Source organism: Elaeis guineensis, chromosome 1, assembly GCF_000442705.2.
Source record: "Elaeis guineensis isolate ETL-2024a chromosome 1, EG11, whole genome shotgun sequence".
NCBI lineage: Eukaryota > Viridiplantae > Streptophyta > Magnoliopsida > Arecales > Arecaceae > Elaeis > Elaeis guineensis.
Genome location: NC_025993.2, coordinates 149,647,214 through 149,672,602, shown reverse-complemented (window position 1 = coordinate 149,672,602; position 25,389 = coordinate 149,647,214). Strand labels below are relative to the sequence as shown.

At 40.1% G+C, this 25,389-nt stretch overlaps 2 protein-coding genes across 3 annotated transcripts; one reads left to right on the top strand and one right to left on the bottom strand.

Moving 5' to 3' along the window:
* The first annotated feature begins 6,129 nt into the window (after window positions 1–6,129).
* LOC105061036 (endoglucanase 11) lies at window positions 6,130–10,576 on the top strand. The gene is made up of 5 exons (XM_010944960.4): window positions 6,130–6,728; window positions 6,835–7,047; window positions 7,158–7,358; window positions 7,468–7,722; window positions 9,659–10,576. Exons 1-5 carry the CDS (start codon window positions 6,444–6,446, stop codon window positions 10,352–10,354), a joined length of 1,650 nt encoding a protein of 549 aa, XP_010943262.1. The 5' UTR covers window positions 6,130–6,443; the 3' UTR covers window positions 10,355–10,576.
* Window positions 10,577–11,298: 722 nt separating this feature from the next.
* Window positions 11,299–24,064, bottom strand: LOC105061037 (protein STRUBBELIG-RECEPTOR FAMILY 8). Of its 2 annotated transcripts, XM_010944961.4 has the most exons (17): window positions 23,918–24,064; window positions 23,567–23,808; window positions 22,994–23,126; window positions 22,824–22,895; window positions 22,654–22,719; window positions 22,492–22,563; window positions 22,333–22,404; window positions 19,451–19,522; window positions 19,284–19,349; window positions 19,144–19,209; window positions 18,706–19,043; window positions 16,939–17,195; window positions 13,771–14,042; window positions 13,550–13,685; window positions 13,267–13,406; window positions 12,990–13,146; window positions 11,299–11,782 (listed from the first exon to the last, which is right to left on the bottom strand). In XM_010944961.4, exons 2-17 carry the CDS (start codon window positions 23,715–23,717, stop codon window positions 11,624–11,626), a joined length of 2,229 nt encoding a protein of 742 aa, XP_010943263.1. In that variant the 5' UTR covers window positions 23,718–23,808; window positions 23,918–24,064; the 3' UTR covers window positions 11,299–11,623. The 2 variants fall into 2 exon arrangements, with proteins under 2 accessions (XP_010943263.1, XP_019701521.1); XM_019845962.3 differs by having other exon boundaries at window positions 11,300–11,782; window positions 18,862–19,043; window positions 23,567–23,995.
* Window positions 24,065–25,389: the final 1,325 nt, after the last annotated feature.

The following is a 25,389-nucleotide window of genomic DNA, read 5'->3' as shown; positions in this document are numbered from 1 at the left end:
GGCCGCGGAGGCCGTGGGTCGCCGTGTGGATGCTTAGCGAGAAGGCATTGGGCGAGGATCAAGTGGAGGGAGGAGGAGAGGACGCCGGAAAAGATGTCCGGGGGCAATCTCGTTGAGCGCTCCTTTAAGAACAAGGGTACTGCGAAGACACAGCCCTTCCTCTAGCGTCAATCCTGTTGGTGCAAAATCCGCCTGCGCCGGAGAAGCTGGAGTTGTGGGGGTCGTGGTCGCCGCGGGACCTGCAAAAGAAGTCTAAACCGGAGGTGGGTTGCTCCGGTAAGATCCTCCGATGCTCAAGTCAGTTCTCTGCCTCAACAAGAATGGAGTGCTCGAACGAAAATTTTAGCAGAGTTTCTAGGTAGAAATGAGGGCTTAGAGAATAACATATCTGGGGTCCCCTTTTATAGACGGGGGGAGCAGCGGGCTGATAGCGACTGTTCATGATCGCCTCGTCGTGGGCCGTACGGGGCCAGGAGGAATTTATCATGAAGAGTAATGGGGTGGAGTCGTGGCTGTCACCATGGCTCGCCACGTGGAATCAGTTGCGGGGAGTGGAACGACATCCTTGTCGTGACTCGTCAGGGAGTGGTGGAACCGCTCAGGATCCGTCGTAGGGAGTGGAGCAGAATCATGGCCGTTACTGCGGCCTGCCGGGGAGTAATGGAGCCACGTAGGATCCACCGCAGGGAGTGGAGCAAAATCATGGCTGTTACTGCGGCCTGCCGGGGGTCCAGACTTGTCGGCTGAAGTTCGGTTGGAGTCTGTAGCTGGAGTTGGAGGTGAAGTCCGGCTCCCGTAGGAGCTCGGATGAGATCTTCCTGCAGTCGAAGTTGGGGACGAAGTCCGACTCCCGTAGGAGTTCGGTCTGCAGTCGAGGTTGGAGATGGAGTCCGGCTTCCGTAGGAGTCCGGACGAAGTTTACCTGTAGTTGAAGTCAGAGACGAAATCCGGCTCTCGTAGGAGTCCGGACGGAGCTTACCAGCATTCGAAGTCGAGGACGAAGTCCGGCTCCCGTAGGAGTCCGGATGGAGTCTTCTTTCGATCAAAGTCGAGGGCGAAGTCCGACTCCCGTAGGAGTCCGGACGAAGTTTGCCTGCAGCCGAAGTTGGGACAGAGTCCGGCTCCCGTAGGAGTTCGGACGAAGCTTGTATGTAGCCGAAATTGGAGACGGAGTCCGGCTCCCGTAGGAGTCCGGACGAAGCTTGTCTGCAGTTGAAGTTGGAGATGGAGTCCGGCTCCCGTAGGAGTCCGGACGAAGCTTGTATGCAGCCGAAGTTGGAGACAGAGTCCGGCTCCCGTAGGAGTCCGAACGAAGCTTGTCTGCAGTTGAAGTTGGAGACGGAGTCCGGCTCCCGTAGGAGTCCGAACGAAGCTTGTCTGCAACCGAAGTTGGAGACGGAGTCTGGCTCCGTAGGAGTCCGGACGAAGCTTGTATGCAGCCGAAGTTGGAGACAGAGTCCGGCTCCCGTAGGAGTCCGGACGAAGCTTGTCTGCAGTTGAAGTTGGAGACGGAGTCCGGCTCCGTAGGATACGGACGAAGCTTGCCTGTAGAATCCCGAGGGGTCACTCCGGACACGAACTTCGGCTGGGGGGGTTTTACACCCAACAATAACTATTTAAAGCTACATCAGCATAGACTGAGAAAGATTGTCCACGTAAATACCAGATTTTGCCGGATCAAATTTTCGATGAGAGAAAACTATCAGAATTGTATCTGAAGATAATATTAAACTACTTCAGATAGTTGACAGATTAAAATTTAGAATTTTATAATTCAGAGAACATTTAAAAAATTTGAATTAATTTAAAAATTAGAATATAATTTATTTTTTAATTTTTTTCAAAAAAGTTAATGAGAATATTATATAGAAATATTTTAAACCGATGATAAGTGCCCTCCGTACGATCTCCCTCCCTCAATATTCCTCTCTTCTCTCTCCCTCTCCCACTCTCCCTCCCTCTCGCAACCACACCACTGTTGGAAGCCAATCATTTGAACTCCCCCATCCCTTTCTCTTTGCAGCTGAAACCGCCACCACCACCTTCCTTTCTCTGAGTCTCTCCTCCTCTCCTGTTGCGTTAGGTCGGGCTAAACCTGTGGTGTCCCAAATTATTCGGGTCACACCGGATGAAGCTAAAGCCCTCTCAATTGCCATTTAGCTCCGCTAACGTTCTGCTTTTGATGCCTGAGGCCTGTTTGGGCTTAGGCCTCATGACTATATGTTGATGACAAATCTGATGGTCCAGTCTATTTTAATCTGTGCTTCTTCAATCAGAACAATAAAGTGGGAAAATGGAAATTGAAAGTGCACTAATGCATAATAGTCACCGAGTACTGTTATATAATCAGAACCATCCATTTCAGATTGATAAAAATAAAATGCTTATCCCAATAATTTCATCAATCGATGGAAATTTGGCCAATCATTAGACGCTCCTTCCACTTGAATGACACGGTTTTTGTTTTGGTTGAGATAGTGTTTTTGGTATATACCAAGAGTAGACAGCTCGCCATGTGAACATAGGAACTGACGGCTTTTCTTAAAGTATTCCAATATTATAGTTCAGTTAACAAGTATTTCAAATGACCAGTAATCTGAATTTTACTCATAAGCTGATTTTGATGTCTTGGGCGTTGATATTCAAAATCCTCTTCTTGTGGTGAAATGCTGTTAGAAATATAAACTTTATTTAATAGCAAAAATGTTCGTGTGGAACTTCTTGGAACCTATTGTTTTCTGCTAAATGCTGGTGCATTTTACTTTTAATGTTATACGACTGGAACGGCCACCATTCTCTGACGCCTATGTATAAACTAAATGTATCAGCAATGGTAGCTTAATTCATGGAACATATAAAAAAAAAATATTTTGCTTCGTACTCTTATTCTTTTCTTGAACAGGTAGATGAATTACGATCTTCAGAGAGCAGTGAAAGTTGTGTGGCATTGAAGTACAAAGCTTCAAAAGTAGTGGAGTGGAAAAGGAAAAAAAAAAAAAAAATCCTGAAAAGATACAATCTAACACTCTAGACACCACATCAAAGAGCCCAAAGTGGTTCTGAGTTTAGTATCTAATACTCATCATGGGCGTTAAAAGCAAATGCTCATATGAAAAAAGTTCTTCTTTGCCGAGTCTTGAGCGCACCAAGGATCTCTTTTTGTTGCATGGTGTTATAAAAGACTGCATAGTTTTATAAAAGAGTCTAATTTATGACAATATGTTACTTTAAAAAGCAGAATCCAATCTCTGGAGGTTTAGCAAATGCCTCCAAATCTACTGGACAAGCCCTGCATGTCCAGCGGCTCTTTTCTATTTCAAAACAATTAGAGATCAATAAGATATATATCACGTGTTCAAAGCTGCCAAAGTTGAAACAGAAGGAACATTCTCTTCCCATGGCGTTAATATTACACCCTGGAGTTACTCTAGTATACAGAGAGCGGTGGTAATGTTAAGCCATCCTGTCGCTCTGTTCACCATCTCCATTCTTGTTCTTTTAATGTGAAACCATTGCCCGATCGCATATATTTATATGGGCTGACTCTTGCGACTCGACTACAAAAAAGGACGCGTTCTGCTGGAAGCATCCCAGCCTGGAATATTGGAGAATGGCTGGTGCTCTCAACTACCACACATTAGCATAATTTTTAAAGCAGCATGGCTTATAGATTGTTTATTTTGATACGTGTTTACCCATACAACGCTCGCTAGATGTCATCTATTCTTCTGAGTGATACAAAAAGTAAACCCTGCAATGAAGACTCGTGGAAGACTCGTTTGACATTTTGCTTGGTCATTGGAGTCTGGTGATGACCTTGACACTGCATCTTCCAAACTTCTCTAGCACAATTATATATTGGAACGCAAATGTTACAAGTTGGGCATATACCAAAGATAAAATACTTGCCTACTAGTCTTTTACATACACTCTACACATATTTCTCAATAAAGAATATTGCCAAGCGAAGTTTCCCCTCAGCTTGGCACACCTAAATGTGATTGGTCTTTGTAATAAGAAATTTGTTCAAAGGTCAGCTTTCACATCTATGTGATATCCCACACGGGCAGGTGAGGAGAGAGAATCGCGTGGGGGCATAAGAGGCACCAAAGTCTAACATCGGTTCACATTTTACTGTTAGGCATATTGCTACAATGTCAAGGCCGCCGGAATGGCTGTCCAAAATGTAGACCATGTCATCGTTGCTCTAGTTCATTCACATAGCAAATACCACTTATTCTTCAAGTACGAAAATTAAGGCACAAGAAGGTTGAAAAATTTCCACGCATGAAGTTAACACGTTTCTACGTAGGCGGAAGCACAATTATCATATGCAAGTATTAACGGATGCGACTAATAATATGTATCATGGTGCAATTTCCTTGTTCCAAACCTAAATTGTTTGAAAAATTTCCACACGCAAGCTGCACCATTCCAGTCCTCCACGTAGGCAGAACCATGACTATCATATGCAGGCATCAACGATGGGAGCATTACATATATCATTCTGCAGTTTCCCTGTGCTAAACCTATATATATAATAATATTGTTTGACTTCCACGTACTTCCAGCTTGGCCGAAATTATTTTACTTGTTCCACGCGGAGTTTTACTTTACTGGACCAAACAGGGTTTGTTTAACAACCCCCGTCTATTCTAATATGTACCAAACAAAATTCTACCGGTTCTGTTGTGGACTTGCAAACCCACCTTCTAGTGTATCATTAGAGGTACCAATTAACTAGCCTATTAGAAGAATAGTACAGAAAATCCTTTCTAAAGGCCCCGTAACCTTTGATAGGTGAGACTCACACATCAAACTGCTTTCTTGAAGACCAGTGGAGGCATGGAGCCCTGAATAGATAATAATTCGGTGAGAATGTGAAATGCTAGAGCCTCAAATGAATGGGATGGCTAACCTAGATTTGGCAACTATTCAATTCGGATTCAAGGTTTTCTTCTCTTTATTTCTTAATATACGTTATATCCATATAATCTTTAGTTAGAGTATACAAATACAATTACTCAACCACCACTTTCAATATAATCCAGCTTGTAGAAGAGACCGTCGCATTGTGGCCCTTTCCCACCACGAGTTGTTTGGAACGGTCAAACTGGCTGGCTGTCCAGATGACTTCGACGCTGGACAAGCAGGCTCATATCACCGCCGGACTTGGACTCAGGGTTTGGGGTTATGGGTTGATAAAGACAAAGGGAACGGAGTTAGAGCTTATGATTCCTCCCCGAGGCAACTGCATCAATCAGTTGCATGACAAAAGCTGGGATAAATAGAGTGCGGATCCTCTGTCGTGCACAGCATGCACCATTCATCGTACATGAATGATCATGAATAGATGTGGACAGCGTTATTGTACACATAACTATCCATCATACGATGAACGATGTATACAATGTACCGTATCTTACGGATGCATTGCATACCATAGAGAATCTAAATTAAGATAAATATTGCAATGAAATTTTGTGTCAACATAAATGACGTTACCAATTTAGTCACTTAACGCCATTCAAGTTAGATCTCTTTTGACGTATGATCTGACTCAGGTTTAAGATTAGTAAGCCATAGTCCGATTTTTTAGCTAATTAATATTTTTTTAAAAAAAAAGAATTTGAGCTAATATTTGTCAGGTTAAGTTTGGTTCAAGTGGATTACTATGATGCGGATGCCAATAACTAGATCTGACCTTCTTGCCTAGTTTTATGAACCCACTCCGATTCAATATGGTTAGCTAATTATGGGTTAGGCTTATATCTAAAATTATGAGTCAAAAGCCAACCAAGTGGGATTTAGATTATGCTATTGTTAGCCCTACTTCAAGCCATCATTAAAATAAAAAAAAAAAAAAAGAAAAAAAAGCAAGCAAGTATCCGATCTCTCAAAAAGTTACGTATTGGAATCGCAAAATCATCCCCGTTCCCAAATCAAAGTTCAAAAAATGCAGCCGGTCATGGGAGGCGAAGTTGGAAAGTGACCACACACCATCTTTGTCCGCATACGCCAAATAACACTAATTTATTCCGCTCCAACCCGATCCTTTCCTTCCCAGCGACTCCAATTTCCCACGACCCACAAAGATATACGAACGCCTTCTCCCCCCCCCCCCTTAAAAACCATTCATTTCCTTTCCTTCTCAGGCCACCCTCTCCATCCTTCCCCAGTAAACCCGCCAAAATTCCCTCTTAAATTCTCTCGACACGCAGAAGATTTGGTGTGGATTGATTAGGTGTATCTGATTTGGATATGCATTCGATTCATACCATCCTTTATTCTCAAATTTAGACGCTCGCATTAATCTCATGCAACGAATGCTTTTGAGGTTCAAAGTAAATATTCAATGTCTTCCTCTAGGCAAGCATCCATAAAAGAGTGAAAGGGGGGGGTGGCACCTCCTTTGTTCCATCTTACAAACAGTATCCATAAGAATGCCCCCAGTCTTGTATGACAGGAGGAGGGAGACAGAAGGCCATGATATCATCATCATCATCTCCAGGGTCCTCTCCTCCATTCTCATGACACCATTCATTCCATGGGTTCTTCTCCTCCTCCTCCTCCATCGCCCGGTGGCCGCCCGAGCCGCATTCGATTACCGGGATGCTCTCTCCAAGAGCCTGCTCTACTTCGAGGCCCAGCGCTCCGGCCACCTCCCCTACAACCAGCGCATCTCCTGGCGCGGCCACTCCGGTCTCACAGATGGGCTCGAACAAGGAGTCAGTCCCCTCATCTATATATATTATACTGCATCACATAATTTTCTTCTTCTTTTTCTTATCGCTGCCTTTGTTTCTCTAACGAGAGCAAATTAAATGGTTGCAGGTCGATTTGGTGGGAGGCTACTACGATGCCGGCGATAACGTAAAGTTCGGCCTGCCGATGGCTTTCACGATCACAATGCTGTCATGGAGCGTCATGGAGTACGGCGAAGAGATCGCCGCCGCCGGGGAGATCGAGCACGCTATGGAGGCGATCAAATGGGGGACGGATTACTTCATCAAAGCCCACACCCAGCCCAATGTCCTCTGGATCCAGGTTTTTGATTTTTTATTTTTTACACGAATCTTGTAGAATTTGGATTGACTGGCATGCTTCGTTCTACTGTTCCTAATCCTTTTGAATTTGTGACAAATAATTGGGAGTAGGTGGGTGATGGCGACACCGACCACTACTGCTGGCAAAGGCCGGAGGACATGACCACGTCGAGAAAAGCCTACAAGATCGACGCCGAGAATCCCGGGTCGGAAGTCGCAGGGGAGACGGCGGCCGCCATGGCGGCAGCGTCCATCGTGTTCAGAACATCCAATCCACGTTATTCCCACCTCTTGTTGCATCATGCCCGGCAGGTTGGTTGGATATAAATATACTCTTGGATCCAATAAAAAGGGAAGCATCTCCCAGTTCTAATTCTAATTGGATTGGTATATCCTTGGATTTGTGTTATCCGGATTACAGTTGTTTGAATTCGGGGATAAGTATCCTGGGAGGTACGACAGGAGCGTCGGGGTGGCGAAGAATTACTACCCGTCGGTGAGCGGATACGGCGACGAGCTGCTGTGGGCGGCGCTGTGGCTCCACCGGGCGACGGGGCGAGAGGAATATCTGGAATACGTGGTGAATAACGCGCTCCGGTTAGGCGGTGCCTCATGGGCCATATCCGAGTTTAGCTGGGATATCAAATACGCCGGCCTCCAGGTCTTGGCTTCCAAGGTGTTTCTCAACTCCTCAGCCTTTTCCATTTTCTCTGTTTTTTTCTTTTTCCACCGTCGTCGTCGGCCAAATGAAAGAATTAATGTCAAAGATGTTAGCTTGTTTTTCCAAACACATTCCCACCATTCTAACGGGCTGCTCATAGTACATGATGGCAGAAATAGCAATTATTATGTGCATATAGTCAAATGGATTTTTAATTTCAACATATAATTTGGCACTAGTTGATAAAAGGCGATCATGGATAGTAACAGGCTAACAGCAATACTGAAGTCGCGATCAACAAAGCTACTGTTTATGAAATGACATATTATTTCATCACGTTGCATATTTTATATATATATATATGTTTACCAATTAGCATGTTAATAGAAATATTTAATTTTCGTTCAATAGATAAAACACGAATAAACAAAGAATAGCCACCACGGCCATTGCATTGGGCTTGACTAGCCGTGCTATATCCTGGCTGTCATAAATTTTATAACATAAATAACATGCCCCACTATTGCTATAACATAATTGCGTTGTTATATATTTTCATAGTCAATGGTTTTTTATCTTGAAATGAATATAAACTTGGATGTACGAAGGAAAATAATGGATAGTAGTGGACCAGCAGCTGGCCATCTCACCATGTTTCTTTTAATAGAAATGTATTTCTTTATGAGATTTTCTTTTTATAATGGCTAAGGGATTACCTGGCTGTCCTACATAACAAACGTGTCCTGATGTCATGGTTAGCACAAGAGTGTCGTTTTGTGGTGAAAAGAGTGTGAAAAAGGCTCATGATTAGACGACGTAACCATTTATATTACTATTGTGAGAACCTTTAGGAAGCTTATATTAAAAGCGAGGAACTAAGTATGTATCCCGGCCAGCTGACACATGAATGCACGACATGGTGTCAGGTGGGACCCCCATTGTTTGAGTCAATGGACGGAGCCACCAACCAAACTGCTTCGTTGCATGTTAGGAGGGATGCAAGTGGGGACTGGTCAACCGAAATCCCACCTGGGTATTCGACCTTACACATGCTTGATAGTCTCTCGGAGATGTCTGCGGATCGTATTTAGATTTGATATTCTTCTACTTCTTTTTTTTTTTTGCTCTGTTGGGGTTCTGAGCTTGGTTTGAATTGGTCGGAATTCCGTCCGGTGGCAGCATTGGTAGCTCAAGCACAAGTGGGTTTGAATCAGTTGAGCAAGTGGAGGTTACATGTACTATGTTGACCGCAAAAGTTGTGGATACCCTTAGAAGACCTTAAAATTTACAGTCCAGCTAGCACCAGAAACTTAATCACCTAACCCAGAACTTGTCTTTTTGTAATGTCACTTTCCCTTATCCTTCCTCCGAGAGGATCACAGCTAATCCTCTTCTATCATCCTCTTGCTGGCTGAAATGCCCATAATAGCATACAATAAGTTTGTGCACCGACGAATTTTCCCAGTCCGGATGGGCCTGGCAAAGGATCTGAACCCGACCCATAATCGATTTATTAGCTGAATCTAACCCAAAATCTAGCTAACCCAACGAGACCAGATAGATTTCAGTCATGCATTACTGTAATTCGGGATACTGAGGATCCCCTGCTACCATCTTTAATTTTCACTGGAGGTAAAGCGATCCATCTAGTCATTTCATAATTCCATACATTCTATATCCCAGTATCCATTCTTTTCTCTTTGATTTTTTTTTTTCTTGGATTTTTTTTTTTTTTAGCCCTTCCGTTTGTTTGCTTCATATATAAGCAATGACTGTCCTGAAAATTCATGTCTCTTCAGGATTTCTTTAGAATAAATTTAGCTTTTTTTTTTTTCCTATTCCAATAAGTTAATAGTAGTAATGTTAATTACTCTTCTCAGCTGAAATTTATTAGGTAATTTCTTTTTGGTCCCAAGAACTTAACGGTAACAACGTTATTTACTCATCTCAGCTGCTGATGGAAGAAGGTGCAAGTCTCCAAGAGAAACACAGAAGCACGCTGGAGCAATACAGATCGAAGGCCGAGCACTACTTGTGCTCCTGCCTGAACAAGAACAAAAACGGCGGCAACGTCCGGCGCACACCAGGCGGCCTCCTCTACGTCCGGCAGTGGAACAACATGCAGTACGTCACAGGCGCCACCTTCCTCCTCACGGCCTTCTCCGACTACTTGGCCAGCTCCGGCGAGGTGCTCCATTGCCCCCAAGGCACATTGGGACCTGAAGAACTCCTCTCCTTGGCCAAGTCGCAGGTGGACTACATCCTGGGCGCCAACCCCATGGGCATGAGCTACCTGGTGGGCTTCGGACCCAAGTTTCCAGCGAGGGTGCACCACCGGGCAGCGTCTAGCATCTCCTACAAGGAGCACAAGGCCTTCATCGGTTGCACGCAGGGGTACGACACCTGGTTCGGTCGGCAGAAGGAGAATCCGAACGTCCTCGTCGGGGCCGTCGTCGGCGGCCCCGACGCCAAGGATGTGTTCAGGGACGCCAGAGGGAATTACATGCAGACCGAGGCATGTACATACAACACGGCGACGCTGGTGGGAGTGTTTGCCAAGTTTGATCGGTTGGAAGCGCAGCCTCAAATTTCCTCTTTGCTAGGATTAGGCAGCAGATTACATGTGAGAATGATGAAAGGAGCATAAATTATTTACTTCTTTTTTTTTTTTCTTCCCCTTATAGAGTGTTATTGTTACCATGGTATATATAGAGGTCAAGATGATATATATGAGTATATCATATAGGAAAAGAAAGGAAAAGAAAGAAAGGAGCGAAGCAAGCTTCAGAGATTCTTTTTGTAATTATTTACTCCCCCAAAAAGAAGTTTTTTAGTTCATTCTTTCTATATATTTTACTGATTTATTGCGTTTTGTTTCCTCCCTAAATCGTTGCTCACAATGGCCAACAAGCTACCGGGCCATCCTGAGGTATAACCATTTAATTCTCGCTCCCTCAAAGTTACAACTAAGTAGGCAATAGAAAGGTCTATAAACCAGCTATATAAGCTTCAAACAAAGCAAGAACTCAGACAGATTGCGCCTCCAGCATTATACATAGAAATGCCTGGTACAGACACCTGTGAGCTACACAGGAAAGAGAATTCCACGACTAACTGATGCAAAATGCTTGATTCTTTTATTTGTTTCATGATTTCTTTTGTTTTTCAAATCGATACTTGCTTGCTAATATAATTTGCTCAGCTTTGTCAACCTCTCACCAAATGATTATCTAAGAAGAATCAACATGGGCGCATTCATCGGAGATGATACTCCAGGATATGAGACTTATGGCCTCAACCTGGTCAGCTAAAGTGGGAATTCAAGCAATTCCTGCACGTATATGCTAAATTAAATGGCACTCCACACTTGCCAGGCGCAGTGTGGTCGCTAAATAATTTCTGCTTTCTTTGTGTTGGCATTGTCAAAACAGTGCCAACACCTGCGAAATTGCAATAATACTGCATGAGAAACTATTTGGCCTGTTCAAGAAAAACTGAAATTTGCCTTAGGTTGTGAATAAAGGTTCGCTTGAATCATGCATATACGTTCCACAGTAATGCAGGGTGGAGAAAGAAAGAAAAAAAAAGACAAATTGAAATGCAATAGGAATAAACTTTCGATGCTCATTTCTTTTTTCATTAAAAAATTATTTTGCTACAACAAATGTACAAGGAACGCATATAGACCCATCTAGATCTACAGAAAATTGATTGAAATAGAGGAGACGTCTTAGCATACAAAATGAAAATTAACCTTGATTATTCTTCCATTGCCCTGAGATGCTCGCAACCACTGGATTTCACGGGTGCAGGATCTGCTGTACCAGACATGCAATTGGACTACTGGATTCTGTTTTGGTGCTCCCTTGGCCCATGCACCCCAATGGAACTGCACACCGGCAGCAAGAGTATCAATCTAAAAAGACAAATCCGTCATACTAACTTCATGCTCTGGTACCCTATAGGAATATCCAAGCTCATCTCCAGAGCTTCGTCTTACTATGCTTGCCCTTTGCATTAACCGAACTAGTTGTTGGACAACTTCAGACATGGGAGGGCGGAACTCTGGCTCAGGCTACACAGACCAAAATAACTGGTTTGAGAGACTGTTGGAAGTGGGAAGTACTTTTAGAACTCAAAAATGGAAAAAAGAAATGAAGAATGATTAGCATTTAACAAATAATACAGACTCCAGGAGGGGGGTGCCTGGTGCCAGAATAACACTCACTATCAGTTACCTCCTGGAAACTATCGAATATCAAATGATTCAGAATCTTAAAGATCAGTTGCTGCAGAAACATACAATCATACATCAAAACCATTTCCCATAACCCTATATCCTTACCAAATCAATCTGATTTTCTAGAAGGTCTCACGAAGATACATCAAAATTGGGAAATATAGCTTTATATATATATATATATATAAGTGAAAGCATACGAAACAGTTTCCCATTCTGGATTCTGGTACACAGGAATTTCCCATTCCTTTGGTACAGTTTCTAATGTCAGCATCCACCGCAGAGGTTGGAGTATTATAATTCAGACCTCTTGTTCCCCATCAGTGTTTAGTACCATCTTCTGTAGCATGTGTCTGCATGTGCATGGATGCTTGTATGCCTGCACCCCTGTGTGCATCTGTGCACAGGGGTCATGGATAAGCGTTTGGTGTGTGCATGTGCATAAGGACAGGACTGTGCTTCTGTCTGTAGCACATGTCTACATAGCTGGCTTTTTTCCTTTTTGGGTGGGGAAGCGGCTGGTAGTTATGTAATACAAAGACAAACAGCGCCCATACACCCAAGGATGGTGACAATCAGATGGGATGGATCATGAGTTGGTGACTTGAAGATAAAAAGCCAGAACAAAACAATTTAGTGAAAACCAATGTTTTAGAATAGCATAAACTCAGTGCTATCTAAGACAGAAGAAAAGTTAGAGAATAAGATAGACCCCCTGTTATTTTAATCTCATAATCAGAAAAATAAGAAACAGAGTGTGGAAGAGACCACCAGGGAATTTTTTTGAATTAGTTGACTATCTCAACTTGTTAGGAAATTTATTGAAGAATAGCTTTGGAAGACCACTGAAACTATGAAACTCTACAAATCAAATTTCTGATGGAGGTCGATACGTAGCAGAAGCAACTTCAACTCATATGCATATTAACAAAGTTAAGCATTCTAGATTGTAAATTCAGGTCAGCATTGTCCTGGATACAACCATCAAGCACTTGATATATTTTTCAATGTGCAACAAGAAGATAAAAATAAGATGAAGTACCTGAACACATAGCGCAATGACGTCAGCAAAACGTGAAAGCGACTTTGCAGGGTAGATTCCGTTTAATGCTGGATCAACCATTTTTGCCAATGCATCAATATCATGAAGTTGTGGAGTAGCCCATCTGACTAGAGACTGTTCTGATCTTTCTCTAGAACTGAAATATCCAACATGCAAATAGGAAATTGACAAACAAAATATCACATTAACAAATTTAAAATAACTTACCCAGCCAAACCTACAAGAGAAAAAAAAAAATATGGCAATTGAGAGAGACCTGTCCAATGGTTTCCGACCTGTCAATAACTCTAACATCACTATGCCAAAGCTATATACATCACTCTTTACAGTATATACTCCAGACATTGCGAATTCAGGAGCGCTATAACCAAATGAACCAACCATCTCAGTTGAAACCTAATAAACGTACAGACAAGTGATAATTTTAGAAGATCATGGATCATGTTTCATCTTATTATGCTATTGAACTATATCTGAGGCTTCTTACCAGAAAAAAAGAAAAAAGAAAAAAAGATGATGTGTATTGCTTGATTACTTGCCTGTCTTTCGGTATTGGGTGTCAATGCAGCCAGACCACAGTCTGATAAGTGAGGATTCAGCTCTTCATCCAGTAGGATATTTGCTGACTTGAAGTTTCTATGCACAAGTGAAGGCAAGCAAACTTCATGTAGATACCTGAACAGAAATTGAAAGGTTATGGTTAGTTGAGCATTATTTCTTATAAGCGCAAATCAGAAAGTTGTACAAACTGACAGCTTACTCTAGAGCCCTAGCTGTGCCAAGTGCCACTCTCACGCGTGCATTCCAGGTTAGCTTGTTGCTGCTATCATCAGCATAGTGCAACATATCATGCAGTGTTCGATTTCCAATATACTCATATACCAAAAGCCGTTGGCCATGTTCAACACAGTATCCTACAAGTGACACAATGTTTGGGTGCCTAAGTCGTGACATATTTGAAACAGCTTCAAGAAAATTATCTTCCTCCTGTAAGGACAGTGCTGCACTATCGATCTTCTTAACAGCCAAAACCTGGGGGAGGCAAGAAATGATTGTCATTTGCATCTCAGCAGACATTTTATATAAATGAAAGCTACAATTAACTATTCATGAATATTTCAGCAAGATGCATTTTGAAGATTTTCAGCAGCAATGAATGTTTGAACAGATTACCAGAGATAGAATTAGAATTGAAACAGGAGCAAATAAAATAAACAAGAACAGGAAACACCAAATCAGCTTTTTCCGGAAGAATTTACAGAATATTGGATTTTGATATTCTTCAAGGCGACATTACCAGAAACAGCATATGCTACCCTAGACATAACAACTCCGGGATACCACATTTATCGAGATACATGTGTCAGAAAAGTTCCTCGATAAAGAATGTCAGAAAAAAAAAAGCAAGTTTAATTCTATGATAACTAGCTCTTTCCAGCCAGATTTCAAAATAAAATGAACTTAGGAAAGTCTTTCAATCGTGCTACGAGAAAAAACAAACGTCGAAGTCTTTATCTTCTCTCTTTAGAATTGCTTACATCTAAACTACCATAAGACCCCACCAGCAACATTCCTCATAACTTCTGGACCAGAACCCTTTTCTTGGAAAAACTTCTTCATCCACCTAAAAGAGAATTTTTTTTATAGAAAATAAGTTGGGGCCAGGTTTTAAATATCAACGCTGGTGGAACTGCTTTTACCAAGCCACGCTGAAAAAAGTACTAAAAAGGACTTAATTCAAAAAAAGACCCTTTTAATAATTTTAAACAACTACAAATATGATTTAGTAGGTTCCATGCCAATCCTGTGCCAATAGCAGTACCAGCCTGACACAGTTACCATATTTGGTTCTTACAGTCTTTATTAATCCGAATTTTGAACGTTCATCAAGCATGCAAAGGTCACTTTTGTACGCAATGTGCAAATTGCAAACTACAAATGTAAGATATTGCATCGCTACTTGTTTTAGACCAAATGGACTTTCACTGAAAAATGCAAACACTGATAGTTATTTGCTTCAATTTGCTTAGATTCAAGTAATTATGGCAATCTAAGATGTTGACAGAAATAAGGATTGATTAGTTTCACATGTAGAAACTACAATTCTCATGATTTCAAGGAAGCAGAAAATGCAAGATCTTTTATTGTGATATCAAAAAATATGAATTTCTTCTTAAGATAAAGTATGGACCATCAAAAAATGAATTACGATTCAGCATCTCTACCGTCAAGGCTCTGAAAGAAAGAAAAAAGAAACAAAGATAGATGAAGATACAAGTAAACAACAGTATTAGGCTTTGAAGTTGGTATCAGGTTCTTGAATGGAAGAATAGAAACAAAATGACCCCTAAGCTATGTGCCCCATCATGAAAATTAACATGCATGCTAACAGAGATAACCTAGCAATGATGGGATTTAATATGCATCAGTATAGAACCTAAACATTTTGAACTTTTAATCATCCATGTAATCATAGAGCTGGAAGCTAACTATTATGTCTTCTGGTACATGCCGACTTAATACATCAAGAGGATGGATGATAACTAGATATGATGATTCTGGAGTCCAAGGCCTCTGCCAAGAGCAACCTCCAAACTAGTAAGGCTTCCCCTCACTACTTTAAAAAAAGAATAATGTCACATGGATTAGGTCAGCATCTATGGATGCCCCAAGACACCGGACATTAATGATCACTATTGTACTTACAGAGGGCGAGGTCAAGGCTCCAGGTCAACTTTGAATTACTTATCTGATAGCCGATCCTTCAGTCACCCAGTTGAGAGCTACATCTTAACTAACATTATTCAGCACAAAGTGATGTCTCCCAAGTATCAAAATTCAACTAGATCTTTAGGGGCAAGTAAATTCACCATGATAACGCGTGAACATGGTTGAATATAATAAAATAAAATGAGAGATATGGAGAAATTAACTTCAATGAGTAAAATTCTATTAAAGTTTAAGTTATATGAAGTTTGAGAGTTGGTCTAGCATCCTGTGTTCTGCTTACTGAGTTTGAAATTTATAAAGCAGATGTACACAAGTTAACTAGAGTTAAAACAACAAGACATAATGTTATCTCAGATGCCTATGAGGAATGACATATTAGGCAAAAATGACAGAAACAGCATATAACTCACTATGGAGTAACTACAAAAAGTATCAAAAGAAAACCATGGCCAATTCTTTATCAAACAATATATCTTATAAGCATGTACTTTTGAAATTGGTGGTTTTTTAATTTTCCTCTTAAGATGATGGGTGCCCTCCATCTATCAAGCAGTTAATACATTCACCGTCCACATAAGATCTATCCGGTTACTCATGATTCACCAACCACATTTTTTTTTTCCAAGACACCTTAACCAGTAGCAGTATTTGTCCTGCATTCAAATCAGGGAGGTGATGCTCACCACTTGCCAGGACAGTGGTTAACTTGAACAGCAGACGCATGATACTTTTCTGGATTTCTATGGACTGTTTGGATATGATGACTGCTTGTTTTACCATCGTCATAAATAATTAATGGAAGGTTCTTAAGAGAATGCTTTTTCCAATCTAAATGAAACTTCCAATAAGTAACAGTAAGCAAATTGATAAGATAGGGATCTGCCATGAAGCAGCATTGTTGCTAATTGCACTTCCAATTCATGTACCCTTTTAGGATGTTAAATGTAATAGTAGCTGATAGATACAGCTACAGTTGCCCACTAAAGTGTGGCAGTAGGGATTCAAAAGATATGTTTTCTACAGCAATGTCAAAGTTGAGAAACCATGACATGACATGCTCAGTAAATGTATAATTAGTGGGCAACAAGGTGGTTAAGAATTTTTAATGAAGATGATATGTCAAGAAGCTCAGCATAAAATTTTTAGCATTTTTATGGAATCAATGAATAGAAGGTTCTGCATAAGAAGTTTTCACTACCTTTCCATTAGAAATTTCTGCCCTGTAAACCCGACCAAGGGAACCTTCACCAACAAGGGAGTCCTGACTAAAACTGTTTGTCGCAATTTGAAGAGAAGCAATGGTATGGGAAGTTGCAGTTATAGGGACTTTTGGTCTTTTTCCAGATCCATTTTTCCCATATACTTTCTCGACCATCATTTTCTCAGCTGGTAGGGGTTTCAGACTTGTCACTGAAGCAGTTTTAAGCCTTTGCTCTCGCATCTCCTTGTCAGTTGCTATAAAAGTAAAAAGCATGGCAGGAAGAAAATTAAGGAATTGGCATATTTAAAATTTAAAATGGTTACAAAATATAGAGCATAATTATAAATCAGAAGATGAAATACAGAGGATAAATTTAAATCAGAACAGAAAAGCCTTCAAGTCATGGTGTTCACATTTGCCCATGATAACAAGCACTAAATCCTAATGAAACCATGAAGTTACATTCAACAGATAGCAATTAACATGATTTGTATCCAATACATTCAACAGATAGTGATTAATAATGTTACAAATAACTCATTGTTTTCTATTTAATAGGAACGAAGGTATAGATGCATATGAATATGAAATTTAACCAACAAAGGACTCATGTTTTTCCCTTCTGCCGTACTTCATATTTGTTCATATCAAATACCCATATCCTAACACTCTTTCCCAACAATATGTCATAGTGCAAATCATGGTTCGCCGTACCACCTTCTACCAAACGATATGGGGCATACCATACCATACAGGTACGCCATACCATCCTATATCGATATTACCGTATAGTACCGTACTGCATACCGACACTATAATGGGATTTTACTGGTACAGGATCTAGTATCAAGACGGCGAACCTTAATGCAAATAGTTAACACTTTCCCATAATAGATTATGAGCTTAGGCCATACTAAGTTACATATATACACCGTCGACCATTAGTAGCACAAAGTAAATTATTTAATTTATGAAATTTTTGGAGAATGGAAAAGCTTGACCTAAATCATAGGCAACCCTAATATGAACGCTTGGTGAATGAGGATTCATAAAGCTGAGTCTAAATAGTTCGAACAAGGCATGATGTAATGCTTATGGTTTATTTATTAAAAACACAAAATTATCAATCATGCAAATGCAATTATATCACATGCTTTTTTTTTTTCCAAATTAATGCAGATGATTTGGAGATCTCATATACTCCATCACTAAAATTTTCTCATGAACTGCCTAAAGCATGTACACAACCTCACTGCTGACCTCCAGTGGACAGGGTCATGGTTAGATGTTATGTTCTAATAATTACCCCACCACCCTCTCCTAAAGCTCCATTGCCTAGCTTATAGGTTCAATTCCAGAATAGTTGATCTAAATTTGTTCAGCAAAATATGTTCTGAAATTTAACCATGCATTATGCTTAGAGACTAGCAACTATCCATTAGAAAATATTGTATTGTTTCTCAAAGTGACATAGTTGAGTGGTAAAGTCCTCCAATGACGAGGTCAACTAAGAGTGAAAGCTTGAAGATAGAAAATGTCATGATATTCAATGTGTCAAAAGAAAAAAAAAAGATATATTTTTAACCACATTGTTTTAGGACTATAGTACATCACTATCATATTGCCATAAGTATTTTACCATCTAAATATCATTTCTTAATAGAACAAATACTAATCACTTCCAAACTTAAGGCAGGAAGAAAATTGTCACGGTCATGAAAGAAGAAGATCCATAAAAGCAAAAGTTCGGAAATAAAAGGTTACCTCTATCTTCACCAAGGGTAGCAGATGCTAAATAAGGGCTTGTACTATTTCTAGTATCATCCTTTTTCTTTGGAACATTCCAAAGGTAAAAAATAACAGCTACTACTATACATAAAGCACCAAGTGTTGAGCCGATAACTATCCCTGTGACCGAACCTGCTGTCAAACTCTTCTTGTTATTCTCATTGTCTGGATGGAATGGTTTGCTCTCAGGCCCCTGTGGTGTATCTGTAGGTGCTTTCGTATGATTACGATTTTTATGAGGTCTACTAGGAGGAGGTGGCACATATGGTGGTGGTGGTGGAGCAGGACCATTAGCAAACGTGTTGCCTCCAGTACTACACGCACAATGGCAAGCAGAAGTCAGAAAATTAGATGTGAAAAACAAAAAAAAAAAAAGAGAAAAGAAAAGGGAATGAAGACTGCATTGATACTCACATAAGATTTGGAATTGAACTGAATTCCTGCGGCATCCAACCACTGAAATTGTTGTCTGCAATATTGCTGACAAAGAATAAAGAGTATTATTGATAATGAATGTGACAATAAAGCCTGGCATTGCATATAGAGTAACTCACAGAGTAGTCAAATCTAGGTTAGCAAGAAGATTCACCGGGCCAGTTAATTGGTTCTCTTGCAAATAACTGCAAAAAGGGGGATATCTTTAAAACCTGGAAAAATAATAAATATAGCTGGAAAATATGCAGCAGATGTTCTGGCAATAATCCATTTAAAGTGCACTTACAGACTGGAAAGATGTGACAAAGAGCTCAGAGAATTTGGAAGATCTCCTGTCAGGTTATTGAACGACAAATCCCTGCCATACAATCTTAAATGAATATGAAGAACAAAACAAAAGACCATTTTAGGCAAGAAAATGTTCATAAAACTCTTCTTTGTGCATGACTAGGAAATGGGCTTTACGGCACAGGCAGGGAAATTATAAACTGAGAATGAAGTATGCATTCACTAGTACCAGACATAAAGAAGAATATTCTGAAAAACAACTATGTGTTAACATGCACATGGTCATGTCCCTGTATGCTGCAGATTAACTGTACCAACAGCGACAGATGCACACAACATGATTGGCTTTCTTTAGGTAATTGCACCAGCCTAATTAGCCTCCCTGTATATTATATCATTTTCAAAGGAAAATGTAAAAATCTTTCCACAGGATGGTAACTAGGAAGGCAATGGCACGTGATGACCACATATGCCCAATGCCTCAATCTATAGGCATCTGACAACCTGACTAGTAGCTACTTCATGCTCTGTAATTCTAGTTCTTGCACTCTTTCATACAGAAAGAAAGTAGGAACTCAAAATCTTTACGTTTCCACATCCCCTCCACACCCGCCCCCCCCCCCCCCCCCACACACACACCCAAGGTACAATTTTCAGCATTGAAAATGTAGTTAGGAAGTAGGAACTCATAAACCTTACAATTTTCGGTAATCAAAATGTTAGGCATGCATCATTGAGAAGCTCTAGGCCCATTATCATGCTTGTCCGTGGGATCTTGTCCCCATCCTGTGGGAGAAGCAACAGCGATCAAAAGTAGGTCTACAATGTTAAAACAACTTTGATGGCATGGTAGATCAGCTAATGATCTTTCTTAGTTGCATATGACTTCAACCAAGTGTACGGTAAGACAACAATTGAGAATTTTATCCCCACAACGAAAGACAATCACTTCTTTTTGCATAAGAAAAAGATCGCTATAACCTTAATCATGAGCTGATAATGGTTAGTTGCTTACTTAATGCACCTAAAAGAAGCCTTTCTTATTTTACATGCCTATTTCTCTTTCCCTGTAATGTAGTTCACATGTATCATGCCACCTACAAGCTTAATGAAACTCCATTTACCTAGTTTGAGCACTTCTATCATGATTTTCCTGCCATTTGCCTTATTAAAACCAACAAAAATATATTCTCTCCACTTCGCACAAACAGGATGACCATCAATGATGATGAAGTTCACGTGATTTCCCTATCAAAGTTGCACCCACAACATTAATTTGAGACGAATTGGCATCATCTACTTAACCATCTAGCTTTGCAAATGTTCATGCCATGAGCTAGTATAGTGGCAAATCCCACTTAGTTTTATCCCTTCTCATTTGTTTACTGAGTCTTATCCCTTCTCATTTGTTCTCTTGCCAGAGTTTAAAAGCTATGATTAGTAATTTAATACTAAAGGCTTCATTAAATTTAATAATGTTATGGAAAAAGCAGAATTCAGTACTTTTTCTCTTCCTCCAAAATTAAGCAAAGTACCATATGATATATCATGCTATTAGAGAACTTGCTTTCCTTTGTTGCCTTATCCCATGTTACCATTTCCAGTTAGTCATTATATTCATTAAAATGGTGCTATTCAGATCAAATAACAACTAGTTCACACTCAAATTTTTCCATCCTTTATATAGTTGAAAGATAGAAAGACCATATTTAACAATTTGAAGCAAGGTTTACCATCTCGGTACCGGATCCCGTACCAATGAATCCTACTATAGTGTTGGTACATGGTATGGTATGGTACATCTGTGTTGGTACAGGCCGGTTCAGTATATTGGTACGGTATTGGTATGGTACGGTACGCTCCACACCATCCAGAATGGGGCAGTACGGTGAATGCTTTTGAAGACTTGATTCTCATTTTTAAATAGACTTCCCTGACCTCCAAAAGGACCACTGCATCTACAATCCTACAATCTATATAGTTAAATAGAATCTCCCAATGACATTCGTACAGTTTCTATTTTCTCATATGAGTCAACCAATGTAAATAAACTTATGTTTGGTTACAGTCTTGCTCAGTCTTTATTTCCCATATAGTTGTCTCGAAATCTTCTACCTAGAGGCTCTCTAGCTCGTAGTGAATTTTCTGGCCCGTTTTCAGTCGCATGCACATAAGTAAAGATCTTTTACCATACGGTGAATGTAATGAAAACATTCCAATTTTTTCTCACGAGATCTTTCATTTTTGCAAGGGGCACTGTTCAACATAAGTCTCATAACTCTAAAGTCCAAACGAACTTTGTCTTACACATTTTCCAATGACATTATATGGGACTATTTAGATCATCATAAAGTTGTCACCGTCTGGAGCTTTGCAGAATTATATAGCCTAAGCATAAAATTGCCTATGCAAAAAATGGTGGCAACCAATCAGAAAAAATTGATTTGTTATGTGAAGTCCAATGTAATACTATTTTAGATAAAACTTGTATAAATTTTAGTAATGGATACAAGAAAATCAAATAAAAAAAAGTATAGTCTAGTCACATCTTCTTTGATTAATATATTCAGGATGTTTGAGGAAAGGAAAAATGTAAAATGATTAAGTACTTGGATCCTTTTGTTCTTTTCAGTTATATCTTAATGTCTATAAGATGTAGTCCTCAGACAATTCTCAGGAATTTCTACTAGGATAATATGGCTTATGGTAAGACGAAATAGAATTCTCAAGATACATTATAGATCCCACTAATTATAAGGAATAAGCAATAGACCACCATAACCGAGTAGAACAGGTCTTTTTTCAATAAATGTGAAGACTGATAGACAAAGCAGCAAGGAATAAGAGCATCAAAACAGTCTGACTCGCCAAAGATCTTACAACTCAGAGAGGTCTTGAAGGTTTGCAAAGATGTCCCCAATTTGTTGAGATAATGAGTTGTGGCTGAGATTGCTGCAATCAATAATTATATATTAATCATCAGCGAATGAAGTTTGCTTCATGAAAAATAGCACGTTATATCCTAGACAATCAACTTACAGGTAATTAAGGGAAACCATTGTATAAATGGAGTAAGGAAGGTTCCCAGAAAGATTATTGTTTGCAAGATTCCTGCACCGTTGAATGAAGCCTAAACTTCAACATCTGAGAGTTGTGAAAAAAATTGTTTGACAAGTAGAGTACTAAGACATAAAACATTACAGATAGGTAAGGTTTGGTGGCAGCTGATATGGAATCCCGTCATGTATGCTGTTGTTGCTCATATCCCTATCACCGAGGATTTTAAACGAAGAAAAAAGAAAACAATTCCACAATCACAGGATACTCGATTATCTTCATAAGTGAAAGAGAATATGAATTAGTTTCCTTACAATGTTTTCAAAGACAATAGATCTGAAAGGAGGTATCCCAGCGTACCATTCAGCCCCATCCCAGACACCTGCCTGTTGTAGCAGTATAGCACCATAAGAAGCATAACTCCTAAATAAAAATTTTATTGAACAGAAGACTATAATTGAGATATCATTTGTTCTCTTTTTACATGGCAGTGACAGCGGAACCAGAACAAGTTATCCCCTTCCAAGAATCTCCACAGGGATCACCACCACTCCATGTCCACCCGGACAGTTGTGGAGGGCTATTTAAGGAGCTATACAGCACTCCAAGAGCTTGAACTGCAAACCAGAGGACACACACTCACTCCCAGAATAGCAAGAGTGATGAATAAGAACAAAAATGAACATAATGAAATTGCAACTATATTGCTCCAGTGATTTCACAAAATAATAGAACACAATAATGAAAGCAGATAGTTGTCAAAAAACAGCAGAAGCTCGAACAAACATGATGAGAGGAAAACAAGATTAAAAAATAATCATCTTGCAACGATGAATCTTCTTGGTCCTGAAATTCCTACTGTCTTCTACTTTTGAGTCATACAATAAAAACCAATTCACCAAATCAAGAAACGGAAGGAGAAAAAGTGCAGAAAACTTAACACACAACGAAAAACGAATTAACCGGGAGAAACAAAAGCCGGAAAAGGATTCGAATAGATAAATAATAACAATGGAAAGATGAATTCAATAAGATAGTAGAAGCAAATGATGAAAACCATCAAAGGGATCGGTGGCCGATTCCACCCCCACCACCGCCAGCGAGCCGAAAAAAACCGCAAGAACCGCGAGCGCTGCCAATGCCGCCATGGAACGATGCATTGGCCTCGGGTGATCGGAGAGAAGCCGTCTCTCTCGCAGCCCTCCCATCGGAAACCCACCCCTACCCCCCTTCCCCTCTCGCTCTCTCTCTCTAAAACTTAACCACTCTCTCTATACTTGCCCGTGATGACAGCTCCTCCTGTGATCAAGAAAACAGAGAGATTCAGATTCTTGCCTCCAGACAGAGAACTAGTGTCGGCAAAGTATTTCCTTTCTTTATTTTCTTTTTTATCAAAGAAGGAGCTCACCAAGTGATGGAAGGGATCAGGAATGAAGGGGCTTGAGATGGACGAAAGAAAAACAAAACAAAAGAGAATCTTCGTAGCAAACCTTGGTATACTTATATATCTAGAGAAAGAGAGACTATTAATAAGTGGGTATTCGAGAGTGAGGAGAAAATTTTCTTTTAAAATTTAAAAAATAGTAAAATATATATCTGACTAAACCACTCCGTTAGACCGACTCCAAGAAGGGAAAGAAGGGTCGCGTCAGAACGTGAAGGCCGTGGGCGCATAAATGAGGAGCGGTGGGTGCGTTACGTAGGTGGGACCCTCGTCCATCCCAGTTATTATACCATTTGCGGTGCTGGTTATGCAGGGGCACGCAGGTGGGGAGATCATGAGGTTGGCCGCGGCATTAACTGCCGTTGTGGAGGTACTCCGGGGTGGTCTTTTGCTTGTTTTTTATTATTATTCGCTTTCCGTGCGATGACGAGCGGGGAATGGCGTGGAAAGGGAAAAGTGTTCCTCTCTGGCCGACCATTGCGGGATGACATGCACCGGGCGTTTGTATCTGGGGTTTTCGTCAAAAGATGTGATCGAAGACCGGATACGAAAAGAAGACACCCGGGAAACCATGCGCTTGCAACCCACATAGTTAAAATGGATGGTTCGTGGAAATCATGAAAGCGATCGTGACAAATAGTAAATGATATTGGTTGGATTTGGACCACAAATTTATGGCTCTTTTGTTAACGTTATGGTTGCTAGTATTTGATGGATGGTATATGCTCTAGGTACCTCTTTTGATTCAGATTCAGATTCAGACTAGTTAAAGGATTGAAAATTTTTAATTTTAATCCAATATCTATTCATGCGATAATTGGATCCGGTTCAACCATTTGGGTTTGAGCAACTAATTATAATGCACATGTAGCCACACATCATTGCTAAAGATTTTAATTTTGGAGTAATTAATTCATAACTAAGTAAATTCGAATAGGTTACCTTTGTTACTACGATCAGAAATCTCTCTTCCCTGAGATTTGATAGGGTGCACATACTACTATATATATTTTAGGAGTTTTAGAATCCTTTCTCCTATAGAAATATGATATATTTTAATTTTTTAAAAGATGAATCTAATGAAGACTATTTTTAGAATCAAAAAAATTGAAAAAAATGAACCATCTTTATATAGTTCAAGGATAGGTTAATCTAGGTATATAAAAACCTATATATGATCTGTGGTGGATCTAGATAGGTTCCAAGTCGTGATTCATAATCTCGGTTTGCATCAAACCCTCATAAAAAGATTTGTAAAGAAGGTCATGATTTAGGACATAAATTATGATTATCGAAAGAAATGTAAGAGGTACAGGAGTAAAACTATAGAATCGATTTTGAATCAAGTTAGCCTTTTTAAAACTCAATCCCATGCCCTAACATCTTACAATATTGAGTTTACTCAATGTACAATTTTATCACTCCTAGATCCATGA

Excerpts from the sequence above, each read along its gene's own strand:
- LOC105061036 (XM_010944960.4), top strand. The coding sequence starts at position 6,444 with ATGCCCCCAGTCTTGTATGACAGGAGGAGGGAGACAGAAGGCCATGAT. Across the intron at positions 7,048-7,157 it reads CCAATGTCCTCTGGATCCAG|GTGGGTGATGGCGACACCGA; the intron begins GTTTTTGATTTT and ends AATTGGGAGTAG. Across the intron at positions 7,359-7,467 it reads TGTTGCATCATGCCCGGCAG|TTGTTTGAATTCGGGGATAA; the intron begins GTTGGTTGGATA and ends TCCGGATTACAG.
- LOC105061037 (XM_010944961.4), bottom strand. The coding sequence starts at position 23,717 with ATGGGAGGGCTGCGAGAGAGACGGCTTCTCTCCGATCACCCGAGGCCA. Across the intron at positions 22,896-22,993 it reads GGTTCCGCTGTCACTGCCAT|GCAGGTGTCTGGGATGGGGC; the intron begins GTAAAAAGAGAA and ends CTGCTACAACAG. Across the intron at positions 13,147-13,266 it reads GGTCGGAAACCATTGGACAG|TTCTAGAGAAAGATCAGAAC; the intron begins GTCTCTCTCAAT and ends TGGATATTTCAG.